General features: G+C 44.8%; 1 protein-coding gene across 1 annotated transcript in view; it reads left to right on the top strand.

Moving 5' to 3' along the window:
- LOC115099257 (probable cation-transporting ATPase 13A4) overlaps positions 1-17,884 on the top strand; it is a 257,489-nt gene that overhangs the window by 28,610 nt on the left and 210,995 nt on the right. The window contains exons 3-5 of the mRNA XM_029616766.1: positions 321-467; positions 15,336-15,406; positions 15,501-15,581. Of these exons, the coding sequence (XP_029472626.1) occupies positions 321-467; positions 15,336-15,406; positions 15,501-15,581 (299 nt within the window). The remainder of the gene's footprint in view (positions 1-320; positions 468-15,335; positions 15,407-15,500; positions 15,582-17,884) is intronic.

Here is a 17,884-nt window from a genome sequence, read left to right as displayed (position 1 = left end):
GCGGACGCCCCAAAGGCCCAGCAGAGCCGTGGGAGTGGCGTTCCCGGCATCGGAGGTGAGCCCTGAGTACAGCAACAAGGGGGAAAGCGGTGGAGACCGCAACAGTGATGACAGGTACACAAAGATGAGATTTGTACATTGTACTCTCGAACTAGCTTGCTAGAATGCACAATAAATCTGTGCACTACAAAAGAGCTTTTCCTTCCCTATATAAAGGTTTCTTGTATTAAGCATGCTTCTGTTCTGATTTGTGATGTTCCACATTTCCCAGAACTACGTTTTTAATTTACTATTTCTTCCTCTTCGTTTCATACTTTTAGGATGAATTTCATCAGTGTTCTAGAAAGAAGGTGACCTGGATCTTCTTACGTGCTCTGAATAATTCATTTTCTGACCATCCAGATCAGCTCATTGTGAGTGACGAGAACTCCATCATCAACAAAGCAATCCTCAGGCCCGAGCTCAAAGTAAGTGATCCTTGCAGGGAGAACTGTATATGTGGGCTGCTTGCTTTGCTTAGTTGCATCGAATACTTGAAGCCATTGGAATTCAGAATTTCCCAGGAAATGGCTCTGTTATCTTCTGCACTTTTTAATATTCCACGACCCCTCTCCAGTGCTGAATGAGTCGTTGGCAGGTGCTGCAGGGAAAAAGACTTTAAGAAAGAGTTTGCTCTTGTATCCTCTTTGCAAAAATTGAAGCGTTACACAGGGGTTAAAAAAGAGTATACAATTGTTACCTGAAGTATTGTAGCTGCAATTTATAGTGGGGGACTGGGGATCCCTCTTACCTCATTTGGACCCCCCTCAGATAGGGGAAGTAAAGGGTGATGGGAGTCTGAGAGGATCCAATGAGGGGTGGGGAATGTTTTGCCAAGCTCAGTGATGGGGTATTTTTGTTAGTTTTTTACTATGTTGGTGCATTCGGTCAGTGAGAGGGAGGAGGAAGAGGTGTCAGCAAATTTGTTGTGTTTGTTGTTGAAAAATAACATGCACACTGAAAAAAAAAAGAAACAAAAATGAACATAAGAACATAAGAAATTGTCATGCTGAGTCAGACCAAGAGTCCATCAAGCCCAGCATCCTGTTTCCAACAGAGGCCAAACCAGGCCACAAGAACCTGGCAAATACCCAAACACTAAGAAGATCCCATGCTACTGATGCAATTAATAGCAGTGGCTATTCCCTAAGTAAAATTGATTAATAGCCATTAATGGACTTCTCCTCCAAGAACTTATCCAAACCTTTTTTGAACCCAGCTACACTAACTGCACTAACCATATCCTCTGGCAACAAATTCCAGAGCTTTATTGTGCGTTGAGTGAAAAAGAATTTTCTCTGATTAGTCCTAAATGTGCTACTTGCTAACTTCATGGAATGCCCCCTAGTCCTTCTATTATTCGAAAGTGTAAATAACCAAGTCACATCTATTCGTTCAAGACCTCTCATGATCTTAAAGACCTCTATCCTATCCCCCCTCAGCTGTCTCTTCTCCAAAACAACAAAAAAATAAACCTGCATATCCCTACCATTTCCCCCGTAGCGCATGCCCTGCTGACACCTGGATTGGTAAGCAAACGGGTCTGGGTGTGCACTTCATTGCATGGATTGGCACACATCTGGTTGCTGCTGGTTTGCTGTTTTTTATTTTTTGTCATGCTTTCAGCAAAAGGGTTTTGGCTTTAGTTGAAGTGTGTGTCCCACTTGACAGTCTCTCTGTGCAGATGATTACAGTGAACTGGCTGCTAGGCATATATAAATATTTATGCCAATATTTTTTTTAACAAAGCTGTGTACTTGGTTTTGCAATCAGTAGTGTGCTTCAGCTTAACACTTTGTTTAGGTGAAACAAATCTGACCGTGAAGAACCGAAGTTCTTGGCCATTGTGACAAGATCGGTCTAGGTGGGGCTTGTTCCCTGAGGCTATGTAGAAAGGAATTTCCATTCAAGTAACCTTGGCCTCTCCTTTCCTGTACCTTGAGATAGCTACTCTGTAACGCAAGAATGGAATGTGCAATATTGGAGATGTTTCATTCCTGCTATTCCATAAATCAATGTGCTCGTAAAAGACTGAGACAGATTGTTGCACTTTTGAAAGGTGTGCTTTATAAGTCTTTCATACACTAAATATTTAAAATAAAATGCTGTAGTTCATGTGCATTTAAGATCCTGTAATAGTTTCTTTGCAATAATGGAGTATGACTGGTATACTGGCAATATTCTACCTCTCAATAGAATTTCCAGGCACTCCAATGAAGCTAACAATACCTTGTAATCAAACATGCAGCCAACATTTAAGCACCAAGTTAGCTTGCCAGCTGGATCTATGTCATAAGCACCAGGCTAATGCAGTCTTGGCTTTCTTCTAGTGCATGCTTAAAAAAACCAAAAAACTGGGGCACAAATCCCAGCATGCAATAGAGTACATCTAGAGCTGGATTTACCTGTTTGTAAGGCATGGAGCCACCTGGCAAGCCTAGTGCCAAATGTGCTTTCCTCCAGTCTCTTGGAACTGGCTAGGCTGAATTTTGATATTTGACTACAAAGCTGTATTCGTTGTACCAAAGTGTCTGGAGATTATTTTTTCTTTGTTATGCATATCTGGAGAGGACCCAGGGCTTAGCCAGGAACATCTGGTTTGTCTTTACTTCCTCCCTTTGCAACCCTAGACTACTTTCTTAAATATATATTTAGAGAATTATTTTAGACTTGCTGTCCTGCCTTCATTGCTAGGGATGTGCATGGAAAAATGTTTTCTTTTGGTGACAATTTGTTTTTATTTTTGTTTTATTTTGTTTAAGTGTATGCTATGCCAATTTACTAGAAACTAAATGATTTTAGCATGCTATAAGGATTTAGCATGCGCTAAAAAGACATTTTAAATTTTTGGATTTTTCTGTGATTTTCATTGTGAAAATAAAATGAAATAACAAAAATAATTTTCTCCAATTAGTTTTAAATGTGCTACTTGCTGACTTCATGGAGTGCCCCCTAGTCCTTTTATTATCTGAAAGAGTAAATAATTGATTCACATCTACCCGTCCTAGACCTCTCATGTTTTTAAAGACCTCTATCATATCCCCCCTTAGCTGTCTCTTTCTCCAAGCTGAACAGTCCTAACCTCTTTAGCTTTTCCTCATAGTGGGGAGCTGTTCCATCCCCTTTATCATTTTGGTCGCCCTTCTCTGTATCTTCTCTAGTGCAACTATATCTTTTTTGAGATGCGGTGACCAGAATTGTACACAATACTCCAGGTGCGATCTCACAATGGAGTGATACAGAGGCAAAATGGCATTTTCCGTTTTATTCACCATTCTCTTCCTAATAATTCCTTACATTCTGTTTGCTTTTTTGACTGCCGCAGCACACTGAGCCGATGATTTCAATGTATTATCCGCTATAATGCCTAGATCTTTTTCCTGGGTGGCAACTCCTAATATGGAACCCAACATCATGTAATTACTACATTGGTTATTTTTCCCTATATACAACACCTTGCACTTGTCCACATTAAATTTCATCTGCCATTTGAATACCCACTCTTCCAGTCTCGCAAGGTCCTCCTGCAATTTATCACAATCAGCTTGTGATTTAACTACCCTGAATAATTTTGTAACATCTGCAAATTTGATAACCTCACTCGTCGTATTCCTTTCCAGATCATTTATAAATATATTGAAAAGCACTGGTCCAAATACAGATCCCTGAGGCACTCCACTGTTTACCCTTTTCCATTGAGAAAATTGAGCATTTAATCCTACTCTTTGTATCCTGTCTTTTAACCAGTTTGTAATCCACAAAAGGACATCGCTTCCTGTCCCATGACTTTTTACTTTTTCTTAGAAGCCTTTCATGAGGGACTTTGTCAAACGCCTTCTGAAAATCCAAATACACTATATCTACCAGTTCATCTTTATTCACATGTTTATTAATCTCCTCAAAAAAATGAAGATTTTTGAGGCAAGACTTCCCTTGGGTAAATCTATGTTGACTGTGTTCCATTAAACCATGTCTTTCTATATGCTCTGTGATTTTGATTTTTAGAATAGTTTCCACTATTTTTCCCAGCACTGAAGTCAGGCTCACTGGTCTATAGTTTCTCGGATCTCCCCTTGAACCCTTTTTAAATATTGGGGTTATATTGGCCACCCTCTAGTCTTCAAATACAATGAATGATTTTAATGATAGTTTACAAATTTTAACTAATAGATCTGAAATTTCATTTTGGAGTTCCTTCAGAACCCTGGCATGCATACCATCCAGTCCAGGTGATTTGCTACTCTTTAATTTGTCAGTCTGGCCTACTACATCTTCCCGGTTCACAGCGATTTGGTTCAGTTCATTTGATTCATCACCCTTGAAAACCATCTCCGGAACTGGTATTTCCCCAACATCCTCATTAGTAAACACAGAAGCAAAGAATTCATTTAGTCTTTCTGTAATGGCCTTATCTTCCCTATGAGCTCCTTTAACCCCTTGGTCATCTAACGGTCCAACCGACTCCCTCACAGGTTTCTTGCTTCGGATCTATTTAACAACGTTTTTATTATGAGTTTTTGCCTCTATGGCCATTTCAAATTCTCTCTTCGCCTGTCTTATTAATATTTTATACTTAACTTGACAAATCTTATGCTTTTTCCTATTTTCTTCAGATGGATCAGTCTTCCAATTTTTGAAGGATTTTTTTTAGATTAAATAGCCTCTTTCATCTCACTTTTTAACCATGCTGTTAATTGTTTTGCCTTCCTTCCACCTTTCTTAATGCGTGGAATACATCTGGATTGCATGTCTAAGATTGTTTAAAAATATAATGTCCATGCCTGTTGAACACTTTTAACCTTTGCAGCTGCACCTTTCAGTTGTTTTCTAACTATTTTCCTCATTTTATGAAAGTTTCCCTTTTGAAAATTTAGTGAGAGTTGTAGATTTACTTATTGTCCCCCCTTTCAGTCATTATTTCAAATTTGATCATGTTATGATCACTACTGCCAAGTGGCCCCACCACCATTACCTCTCTCACCAAATCCTGTGTTCCACTAAGAATTACATCTAAAATAGCTCCCTCTCTCATTGGTTCCTGAGCCAATTGCTCCATGAAGCAGTTCCACCTAGGAACTTTGTCTCTAGCATTTCTTGATGTTACATTTACCCAGTCAATATTGGGGTAATTGAAATCTCCCATTATTACTGCACTGCCAAATTGGTTAGCTTCCCTGATTTCTCTTAGCATTTCATCATCTGTCTGACCATTTGTCCAGGTGGACGGTTGTTATAGTTAGTGAGGTTTGGGTGGACCCTTGGACACTGTGGCAGCTGATCACGCCCATGGGGGGAAGTCCCGTGAGGTGCCACAGGTCAGGCTCGGTTCTGGACACACAAACACAGATAGTTCTTTATTTAGACAGTTTGAGAAGCCAACAGAGGTGGCAGTAGTGAGTAGAAGATGTAGCCCGACTGGGCTAGTATTCACCAGGGTGCTGGAACAGTGGTTTCTCCAGTAGCAATTCTGTAGTGGAGAGAACTGAGAAAGAGAGTACAATAGAACATTCACAGAGTTCCAAATATGGAGAAGCCCCGAGATAGGGAGAGCTGGCTCTCGAGGAGCGAGTACCAGATCCCTGGAGGTAGAGAGACTTGTTGACAAAGTACTCACACAGTGGTTCCACGTAGGAGATGGCACTGGCGCTGGAACGGGGGCAGGCCCTCGAGGAGCGAGTACCTGGTTCCAGGGAGACAACTCTGAGGAGTGGATGATAGTAGTACTCACTGATGGTGCTGTAGCGAATTCTTCCAAGTAGAAGAGGAGATAGATGCAGGCAGTGGGTCAGGGAACATGGGCCCTCGAGGAGCGAGTACCGGTTACCCGATAGCGACTTGAAAGAAGCAAAGAGGCCCCCGAGGAGCGGGTACCCTGTTAGCAGAAAGAGTCCAATGGAAGTTGGAAGGCAGAGTAGCTGGGTACGGAGAGCGAATCCCATCCGTAAAAACACCCTTGTTAACTCAAGGGCTAGCAATAAACTGTAGGCTTAAATATCCGGGCAGCGTGACGTCATCACAGGGGGACGCCCCTAAGGTACGCGCCAATGAGGAAATAAGAATGAGGGCAGTGTGGCGCGCGCGCCCTAACATACCTGAAGAGCATGGCGGGAGGCAGCGCCCAAGCCGGTCCGGGGAAGCCGAAGAGGACGGCAGGCAGATGCCACGGCAGCCAGGCGTCTGTGAAGAGCAGGAGGAGTCACAGAAAAGGAAAGGTAGGCGGAGTGAAGCCGTCGGGAAGTGACAGTTGCAACAACAGTAGTATACTCCTCTCACTATACTCTTACCCAACACACATGGGATTTCTACCCATATAGATTCTACTGAGCAATTAGTCTCTTGTATGATCTTTATCCTGTTGGACTGTATACCCTCCTGGACATAAAGTGCCACACCCCCACCAAGTTGATCCTCCCTATCATTGCGATATAATTTGTATCCTGATATAGTACTGTCCCATTGGTTATCCTCCTTCCACCAGGTCTCTGTGATGCCAATTATGTCAATCTCATCATTTACTGCTATACGCTCTAACTCTCCCATCTTACTTCTTAGACTTCTGGCATTGGCATACCGACATTTCAAAGTGTGTTTTTTGTTTGTATTAACAACCTGCTTTTCATTTGCAAGGGATAATTTGGAAATCTTTAGCTCAGGTGATTATTTACATATTGGCATATGGACTATGTTTGCTTTTTATTGGAGCCTCTCTGTTGGAATGCCCTAACTCTCCTGTTTCATTAGTATCTTTCAAAGATACATTCCTCCGAACCATGCACTGCTGAGTGACTGTTGGCTTTCCCCCTTGTTCTAGTTCAAAAGCTGCTCTATCTCCTTTTTAAAAATTAGTGCCAGCAGCCTAGTTCCACTCTGGTTAAGGTGGAGCCCATCCTTTCGGAAAAGTCTCCCCCTTCCCCAAAAGGTTTCCTCAATTCCTTACAAAACTGAATCCCTCTTCCCTGCACCATCGTCTCATCCACACATTGAGACTCCGGAGGTCTGCCTGCCTCCGGGGACCTGCACGTGGAACAGGGAGCATTTCAGAGAATGCCACCCTGGAGGTTCTGGATTTCAGCTTGCTACCTAAAATCCTAAATTTGGCTTCCAGAACTTCTCTCCACATTTTCCTTATGTTGTTGGTGCCTATATGTACCATGACAGCCGGCTCCTTCCCAGCACTGTCTATAATCCTATCTAGGTGATGCGTGAGGGCCTCCACCTTTGCACCAGGCAGATAAGTTATTAGTAAATATGTAGAAGACTAATTTGCCCTCCAGTCTGCCCAAACTAACACCAGCTCCCCTGCCATGTTAACCCCTCTCCCACCACTGCCCTTCATATCTGTCCCAAGCAAGTCCAAAATCTGCCACAGTGCATGCCTTCACTAGCTCCACTGGGTGCGTAGGATGTTCAGATGAAAATTTACTTGAAGGACAAGTCTCTTTATTCAGTATAAAAACTGAAAAGTCCATAATCAGCTGTTGTGCAGCTCAGCTAGTTAGCCTGATAAACTTATTAGGTAAACTTAGCCTGTAGATTCAGTGGTGTGGCCATGCCATTGAATATATCTGGCTATCTTAAAGTAAGCAAATAAGTTTATTTATTTATTTATTTAAATCTTTTCTATACCGTCATTAAGTTATATACCATCACAACGGTTTACACACAGGCACGTATAGTAGTGTAAAAATTGTATTGGGTAATACTTTCTATCAGAATACCAGTAAAGTTCCGGTTACATAGTTTCAAATATAAAGAATATTTGATGAATCTCATGAATCTTGTCTATTTATACGTGGAAAGATTTACCTTACAAGTATAATCTTTTAGTACTGTATATTTTATCTAAAACTAGCGGTGAGATAGTAAAATAACTAAATATGCACATATTTTAATTACGTGCTGTGCGTTGATGTTCTGCTGCCGGCTTTATTTATTTTCCTATTCCCCATTCTCTTTGTAAAATGCTTGTACCCGGATCAGTCCAGACCTTGGGTTGAGCCTCCTTTCCAGCAGGTGGAGACAGACTAATACTGAAAAGGTGCCCCATATGTGGACAGAGCCCATCCTGTAACCCTTCAGTATTTGTCTGTCTCCCAGCAGGTGGATCAGCTCACCCTTCGGTCTCCTGATTCGGCTTCTTAGCCAGCTATCCTTATCTTTTTTGGATCAAGCAAGTACTTAATTCTTAGCTGTTTTCTTTTTTCTTTTCCTAGAAATAATAAAGTAGATCCGTTAGGATTCTTTTTCTTGTACAGGAGATGGTGTCATCTCCTAGCTCTTGCCGGACTCAAGGGGGCTTAGCCCCTTGTGCGATGCATAGCCTGAGTCCGTCTGTGCTTCCCGGTGTGGGGACCGAGACTGGTGGTCCAATTCTCGTCTCCCCCTCCTCTGGCTGCCGAGGGGCCTTAGAGCCCAGGGCTGTGCTCAGGGTAAAAAAAAAAAAATGTGTTTTAAAAGTTAAATTGTAAACTTTACCAGCACTTGTAAATTATTTTTTATAATTTTATTTTTTGGTGTTCAGGGGGCTCGAACCGGCAGCCAGACAGGCAGAAGTCAGCAGGTTCCTCCCCTGCTTCACTCCTGCCGGCGGGCTGCCAATCATTTTTATTTTTAGACTTTTTTTTTCTCTCAGTGCGGCTTCTGCAATGCCGCAGCCGGCAGCCTGCCTTGCTTGTGGGCTGCCCTCTTCGTGTTTTTCACGGGAGGGATTTTGCTCTGCCTGCCTGCCGGGTGGGGAAGGCCCCTCCTCGGCAGGGCAGGCAAATTTAGCCCGGGGATCGAATCCCCAACGCATGGCTAGGCCGTTCCCGGGTCGGCAAAGCCCGGGAACGGCAGCCATCTTGGATTTTTCGGCAGCTCCTGTTTCGGAGCTGCCTGGGGCTGGGGAGCCAAATTTTTTGGAGCTACCCCCCAATTTAATCCCCGAGGCCCCCCAGGACGTGGTCCCTGACCCCCCCCCCCGGGAGTTCCAGGACCCGTTTTTCTCCGGAATTTGTTTTGCTTATCCATAAATCCTACCTAGCTAGCATGCAGGAGGAGGGGGAAACCCCCCTGCCCCCCCCCCCCGGGCAACAATTCCTCGCTCCGCGCCATTGACTTGTTGCTTGGCTGCGGAACCCCAGGGGTCCCTTCGGGTGTGGGTGGTCCCGGGTGTGCCCCCCCCCCCCTTAATCCCCCGGTGGACCCGGTCCTCCCGGACCCCGACCCCCTTTCCGATTCCACGGCTATCCTCCCTCCCCTGGAAGGGGATGACCCCAGGACCCTCCGTATGTTCCAAAGGGAGGAGTTGGAGCCCCTCATCCCCTTTGTCCTCCAGGAATTGGGGTTGGAGGGGCCCTCTGCGGATACCCTCACGGACTCCTTACCTAAAAATATGGACCCGGTCCTGGCAGGACTCAGGGCTCCGGCAAGCACTTTTCCATTTCATCCCATGCACAAGCTATTGCTCCTGCGGGAATGGGAGGCTCCTGAAGCAGGACTTCGGGTGGGGCGGGCTATGGACAAGCTATACCCCCCTCCCGGAGGACGGTTTGGAAATCTTGAGAAATCCCTCTGTGGATTCCTACGTTTCTGTGGTCACCAAACACACTACCATCCCGGTGGAGGGATCGACAGCCCTGAAGGACGGGCAGGACCGCAAGCTTGAAGCGCACATGAAATACATTTTCGAGTGGTCCTTTCGAGTGGTCCTTTCGAGGTCCTGCAGTAGTCTCATGTTGTGGGCAGGTCTTAGATGGACCCAACAGCTACTCAGGGCCCAGGATCTTCCGTCGGCAGAGGCAGAGCAAGCGGAGCTTTTAGAAGCCGTCATCTCCTATGGGGCTGATGCGCTCTTCGACCTCCTCTGCGTCCAGGCAAAAGCAATGGCCTCGGCGGTGTCAGCTAGGTGACTCCTTTGGCTACGCAATTGGCTGGCTGACCCGTCCTCCAAGGCACGGTTGGGCTCGCTGCCCTTCAAAGGTAAGTTGCTGTTTGGTGAGGACCTGGAGAAGCTTATGGATTCCTTGGTGGACAATAAGGTCCATAAGCTCCCGGAGGATCATCCGAGACCAGCAAGCTCCTTCACACCCTCCCGTCCTCGTTTCCGGGGACAGAGACTGTATACCCCACGCGGACGGGGGGTGCCACGAGGGGTTATTCTTCCCAGTCTCAGTCTTGGTCGCAGCCCTTTTGTGGATGTTGGCCCTTTCGCGCGGGCTGGCCCGCGCGCACCACCCCTAAGCCTGCCACTCAATGAAGGTCAGCCGGCCCATTCCTCGATCCCGTTTCTGGGCGGTGGCCTCTCCCTTTTTTTCGAGGAATGAGTCAAGATCACATCGGACCAGTGGGTCCTCGACATTGTACGAGACGGGTACGCCTTCGAGCTTGTCCGCGACCTACCGGATCTCTTCCTATTCTCCCCTTGCGGGCGCTCCAAACGAGAAGCGGTGGAGCAAACCATCACCAGACTACTGAGCCTGGGTGCAGTTGTCCTGGTCCCAAAAGAGAGCTTGGTGTAGGCCAGTATTCCATCTACTTTGTCATTCCCAAGAAGGACGGGGCTTTTCAGCCGATCCTGGACCTCAAACAGGTCAACAAAGCCCTCAAAATCCTGCGTTTTCGCATGGATAACCTGCGAACGGTCATCGCGGCGGTTCGCCTCGTAGAGTTCATCGCCTCACTCGATCTGATGGAGGCGTACTTCCATATCCCTATCCACCGTGATTATCAAAAGTATCTTTGCTTCCACATTCTCAATCGGGACTTCCAGTTTCGAGCCCTACCATTCGGCCTCGCGACAGCGCCTCGCACCTTCACCAAGATCATGGTGGTGGTGGCGGCAGCCCTTCGTCGGGAAGGTGTTCTAGTTCATCCCTATCTGGACGACTGGCTTGTGCAGGCCAAATCGGCGGTTCTCTGCAAACAGGCGGTAGATCAGATATTGGCCCTCCTCGCGTCTCTAGGGTGGATAGTGAATTATTCCAAAAGCAACCTCCAGCCCTCCCAGGAATTAGAGTTCCTGGGAACCCGCTTCGACACCCGACTCGGCAAAGTCTTCTTGCCTTGTGCGCGGGCCCTCAAGTTGATCGACCAGATCCGGGACTTGATCTCACTGCCTCTTCCAATGGCCTGGGACTACTTGCAGGTCCTAGGGTCCATGGCTTCCACCATCGATCTAGTCCCCTGGGCCTTTGCTCATATGCGACCATTACAGAAAGCTTTGCTATCACATTGGCAGCCGGTGTCGGAACAGTATCACATGGTCCTCCCTCTTTCAGCCTCTACCATCGCCGACTTGCAGTGGTGGCTTTCGCTCCCCCATCTTCTCCGGGGAATGCCCCTTCAGTCTCCACAGTGGACGATAATGACCACGGACGCCAGTCTCTCAGGCTGGGGTGCGGTCTGCCTGTCCTGGTCCACTCAGGGGATATGGTCACCCATTCAAACTTGCTAGCACATCAATCGGCTGGAGGCCAGGGCGGTGCGTCTGGCTCTGCAGGAGTTCTTGCCCCTCATATGCGGCAAAGCGGTGCTGTCTGACTACTCCACCACCGTGTCATACATCAGTCGTCAGGAGGGCACCTGCAGTCGCCTGGTAGCCCTGGAAGCCAGCCGTCTCTTTGCCTGGGCGGAACGACACCTGAATTGCCTGGCGGCCTCTCACGTTGCGGGCAAGGAAAATGTTCAAGTGGATTTTCTCAGTCACCAATCGCTCGATCCGGGAGAGTGGGAACTCTCGGAAGCAGCCATGGACCTGATCATCAGAAGGTGGGGTCAGCCCCATCTGGACTTAATGGCGACCATGCACAATGCCAAGGCCGATCGGTTCTTCAGCCGCTGGAGGGACCACGGCTCGGAGGGAGTGGATGCTCTGGCTCTTCCCTGGCCCACAGACGTCCTTCTGTACGTGTTTCCTCCGTGGCCCCTAGTGGGAAAGATTCTCAGGAGAATAGAACTCCACAGGGGACCAGTGGTTCTGGTAGCACCCGAGTGGTTCGCAGATCTTGTCAACCTGGCGACGAACGGTCCTCTGTGGCTGGGCCATCTTCCTAGTCTACTGCGGCAGGGGCCCGTATATTTCAACCAGGCCGATCGCTTCTGTCTAGCGGCCTGGCTTTTGAATGGCGGCGTCTGAGACGTAAGGACTACAAGGAAGAGGTCATCTCCACCTTGCTTCGAGCCCGAAAGCAGTCGACTTCTCTAGCCTACGTGCGCGTGTGGAAGGTCTTCGAGACTGTTTGTGAGGTCGGGTGTCTCAGCTCGCTCCGCCCCAGTCTCAGTAGTTCTTTCTTTTCTGCAGGAGGGTCTCTCCAAGGGCCTCTCCTTCAGTTCTCTCTGCATACAAGTTTCCACTCTTGGCTCTCTTCTCGGACGGGTCGATGGTCATCCTTTAGCGGCTCACCCGGACGTAGTTCGGTTTTTGAGGGGAGTCAAACACCTGCGTCCGCCCGCTCGCAATACTTGTCCTTCGTCGAGTCTCAATCTGGTCCTCCGGGTCCTCTGTTCTGCTCCGTTCGAACCTCTCCATCTGCCTATGGTAAAGGACCTTACGCAAAAGACTATTTTCCTTGATTCGATCGCCTCCGCTCGGCGGGTCTCTGAGCTTCAAGCGTTGTCCTGTCGGGAACCCTTTTTGCGAATCTCCGACTCCAGTGTCTCTCTCAAAATGGTGCCTCTTTTCTTCCGAAAGTGGTGTCCACCTTCCATGTCAACCAATCGGTAGAGCTTCCTGCGTTTTCTCTGGACGAAATTGCGGGTACCGCTGGAGGTGACCTTCGTAAACTGGATGTCAAACACGTTCTATTCAGGTATCTTCAGGTTACCAATGACTTTTGGGTCTCGGACCATCTTTTTGTCATCTGGATTGCTCCCAATCGGGGCAAGCCGGCTTCTAAGACCACTATTGCACGATGGTTGAAGGAAGCCATTTCCTCGGCTTATCTCTGCCAAGGTCGGTCCATTCCGGAGGGCTTAAAGGCTCACTCGCTACGTTCTCAAGCTACTTCCTGGACGGAGAGCCAATCGGTCTCTTCGCAAGAGATTTGCAGGGCTGCCACCTGGACATCCCTGCATACATTTGCTCGACACTACCGTCTGGATGTGCAAGCGCCGGTTTTTTGTTCCTTTGGACGACAAGTGCTTCGAGCGGGACTGTCTCGGTCCCACCCGGTATAGGGAAGCTTTGGTACATCCCAAGGTCTGGACTGATCTGGGTACGTACAGGGAAAGGAAAATTAGTTCTTACCTGTTAATTTTCGTTCCTGTAGTACCACGGATCAGTCCAGACGCCCTTCCCTGTCTGTATTTTCTTTCCTGTCCTCTCGAAGCTTGTTCTGCAGATTCACAGATTTTGATGCCTAATTCTATACTATAATCCTGAGCAATTACACTGGAAACCATGGTTGTTCAAGTACCAAGTATATGCAAGAGCGTATAGTTCTATCATGTTTCCTTACTCTGTTTTACAGTTGCTCAGTTGAGCTTTATGGTTACTTGCTTGATCCTGTTCTGGGTTTGTTGTTTTTCTGCTTTGACAATGGTTATACTGAAGGGATACAGGATGGGCTCTGTCCTCATATGGGGCACCTTTTCAGTTTTAGTCTGTCTCCACCTGCTGGAAAGGAGGCTCAACCCAAGGTCTGGACTGATCCATGCTACTACAGGAATGAAAATTAACAGGTAAGAACTAATTTTCCTTTTGAAAAGCCAGATTTTTAAACCTTTTTTTGAAAAGTTTGAAATTTTTCTGCAATCTGATCTCAAGGGGCATGGTGTTCCATAGTATCGGTCCTGCTAAGGATAGTACCCACTCTCTAACTTTTCAATTTTAGGACATGTCAGGGATGACCAGACTTAGCTGGATAACTTATCTGGCTAACTTATCCAGCTAACTCAATTTCTCCCAGTTACAAACCCGGAACACCCCTGACTTATCCAGACAAATTTTAGCCAGATAAAAAGTTATCCAACTGGAATTTATCCAGAAAAGTTCCCAAATATGTTTCTGAATATGGACTTCTAAGTGATCTTCAGTGGTAATATGTGGTGATAATGGGTGTCCCAAAACCAGGAACCAACTATACTTAACTCTATGAAGCCACAGCGGGTGGATAAGGCAACCCACACTAAAACATTGGAAGAGCTCCCTCTCATTCTACATCACAAGATATTGTGACCTTAGCACTGTTGTGTGAGCAACTGGATCTTCTGAATTGATCATTGTAATGAATTAGTACTCCAACTAGTTCAGAACACAGCTGCCAGCTTCTCAGAAATTTAAAATCTAGGGATCCTGTCTCCTACTATTGAAAAATCTCCACTGGCTGCCAGGTTCAAGGTTCTGATGCTAGTTTTTAAGGCAGTAAATGAGAAATGCTCAGTTTTATATGCCAACCAGGAAATAGCAATCACTACAGGAGGAATATTTATGCATCCCTGGAAGTTTGATCACAAAGAACAATGAGTTGATTTTCTCAGTAGTAGAACCGATTTTGTGGAATAAGTTACTGACTGTACTTACTCCACGAAGAGATTATTGTTGCTTCCGAAAAGAAGCTAAATCTTTGGCTGTTTGGCCAGGCTTATGGTTGATTTTTGGGTGACATTGTTGGCGTTCTCAACTCTCACATTGGAGGAGAAGAGCTGTTGTGAGTGGGTGGTTAGCGATAATTCGAGTAAGGAAAATACTTATTTTTTTCTAAAATTATTACATTTAATTTTTTTGTGGGGATATGTAGTAGCTGTTGGTTGAAATGTGATTGTATTCTTTTTGGCATGATGATATGGGGTTAAGGTTGCATGGGAATTGATGAATAAAGAGAGTGGGTGTGGTTGAGAAGGGTATATTTTGTGTTGTGTTGATGCATTTCTATTTTACAATTTTATATATTGTAAATCACTTAGAGTTGTTTTGTAGGTATGATACCTTTAATCTTGATCTTTACAATTATGTATTGGCCAGGTTAATTGTAGTCAATAAGGAGAAAGAATATAGAAAGAGAACCAAAAACAGGAAGCGAGAAGAAAAACAAAAACCTGGGGGAGGAAAATACATTTTTTTAAAAATTGGATACAGCAACAGAGGAAATATGGGCAACAGTAGAAACAGAGGCAGAATAAGCACTTCATGCTTCTGTTTTCATGAGAACATTTTGTCCTTAGATGTTGGCTCTCTGATGACACACGACACGCTCCATGCCTTTCAACAGTCTTTCCTGCAGTTGCCTATATTTTATACTACATGTTGCACAATAAATGAGAAATATTTTCCAAAGCTTCCAGTGTTCACGCATTTTTTTTTTTGCTTTTTTTTGCAGGTAAGGTGCATTAAGGTTCAGAAAATCAGGTATGTCTGGAATAACTCTGAGAAGCAGTTCCAGAAAGTTGGGTAAGTCTGTCCTTCAGGAAGCAAGCTTTCCTCACAATCAGTATCCTGCAGAATCAGTTCCGTTTAATAATCAGACTTCTTGTTCTTACTGTAGAGCTCTGGAAGACAGTTTATCTTGTTCAGCTATACATTCAACATATGGCTCTGGTTTTACCAGCGAGGAACAACAACTCAGGTATCAAATAGTTCTGTGCACACCATGTATTAGGTTCTAGTTGAGTAAAGCTGGTATCTTTCCAGCCCTAGTACCAGGATGAGCTGGTTTTCTAGGGTTTTCCATTTATAGTATCGTGGAACTGCAGGAACGTTTTCTATCATGTGTGCTGGACGTGTGCTATGATAAAAAATATACTGAGCTTCATAACTGGAAATCAGTTGCCCAATGGCTAACAATTCTGCTTGGCCTCCTGATAGAAAAGGTGTTTCCAAAGTCTAAAGGGAGGAGTTAGTGGCCAGATATAATGAGGATGACAACAAAAATGTCCAGGCGGCTTGCAGTCCCTTGAGAACAAAGTACCCGCAGCATACTGTAAGCTCACTTTTTTTATATAACCCATTTTTATTCCTGATTTAAAGCATAAAAGAAAAGACCAACAATATTATATGTACAGCAGACAAAACAATTTTTCCCCCTCTTATATAACTCCCATCCCCGTCCCTACAATGTAGCTTTCATCTTCATCCCTTTCCACTTCCTTTATCTGGACTAACTGCAAACCCAGAAGTAAAAATGACATATAGTTCTGTAATCGTGGTAGCTCCTCAATGACCAACAATGATATTGAAAAACGTATTAAATTCATCCAACTTCGCATTCATGAGGGATCACTCCAGCTGGTCTCTTGTCATGAATCTCTATTGATTAGAATCTATCTTGAAGACAAAAAGTTACGATCTTCTACAGGCAGTTGCTTAATATATGGCATCCATATGTCTTGGAACCTTTGACGTTGCATTGTTGTTAATAAAGATGCAGTATGGAATTTCATCTGAAACATATCATACAGTTTAGTAAACCATAACGTTAATGGTGGTACCATAGTATTCAACCAATTTATAAGTGTACAGCGCTTCGCTACTAATGCAGCTTTAATCAGAAAACTTTTTTGTGGATATTTTAGACATTTATTTTTAACATTAATACCCAGAAGGAAAAAAGAACCATTTATAGGAACAGAAGATTGTAACATATTCCTCAAAGAGACAATTACTGAAGTCCAAAAGCGGGCAACTTCATAACAATCCCACAGACAGTGTAATATCGTGGCTGGCTCATGAGAACATTTCCAACCTGCTGCTGATTCTGCAAAGCCTGCCTTAAATGCCTGGATTGGGGTTACAATTATTCTTTGTATAATGTGGAATTGGTGTTCTGGATATATAACATTTTCAGAACTTTTGGATATCAGTAATAGATTGTCTCTTATTTCTGTAGGCATGACATCACAATTTAAATCTTCCCCAACTCCCAGCTTGTGTATGTAGAAATATTGTGAATATACTTATACAGCATAGGACAGCTGCTTCCTTTTATACAATTGGAGCAAAACCATCAGTTCTTTAGAATTTAAAGGAGAAGATGTTTTCTTCAATAACGAAGTAACATAGTGTTGAACTTGTAAGGAGAGAATGCGGTTCATGTTGCTTAAATCCAGCTACTGTTTACAAATGACTGCATTTGTGTCCCCTCAGTGATGAAGAAATGAGAGATTGTCTGATATCCTTGCAGATGCAGTTCTTGATATCTACCATATAAGTCCCAGGGGGGGAAGTCAACATTACCCAGTAGTAGAAGGAACCTGGAAATAGAAAGCGATAATGGCAATTTCCCTTGCACAAAGCTCCAAGCTTTCTGCATAGCCATGATTAAAAGAGTCACCGGTTGTCCCCTTTCCTTTCCCACTATGTTTTGGTGCAATGACATACGTAATTGAGAGGTTGCAGCATCTGAGATTCAAAATCTATATCAGTCTAAGAATTAGTGTACAACAACCAATCACCCAGTGGTCTCATTAAGCAAGACATACTATAAAGTTTGAAATTGGGAAAGTTTAATCCTCTCTCCTCTTTTGGTAGCATTAATTTAGCCAAAGATATCCTAGGTTTTTTCCCTTTCCATATAAAACAGGAACACACTGTATTCAAAATTTTAATATGTATTGGAGACAGGTCTATAATCTGAGATGATCATATTTTCAATTTTAGATATGTTCAATTTACTAAACAATATTTCTGAGCATATAATATAGTCAATACGAGTACAAGTATCATGTGCCCTGGCTTGGTGAGTGTAATCTTTAGAGGTAGGATTTAAAAATCTCCAGAAATGAAGCTTTAAATGTGAGCACAAAAAAGGTATTCCTTTTTGGGGTTCATAGGCTCCACTTTCTGTGTCTGAAATCTGTCCATACCCAGGTCCACAATACAGTTTGTCCCCTCCCGAAACTATAGGAAACTCCCCTAAGGAGAGTACTTGGG

Source organism: Rhinatrema bivittatum, chromosome 9 (assembly GCF_901001135.1).
Source record: "Rhinatrema bivittatum chromosome 9, aRhiBiv1.1, whole genome shotgun sequence".
NCBI lineage: Eukaryota > Metazoa > Chordata > Amphibia > Gymnophiona > Rhinatrematidae > Rhinatrema > Rhinatrema bivittatum.
The sequence above is the reverse complement of the archived record's forward strand: the minus strand, read 5'-3'. Positions and strand labels throughout refer to the sequence as shown.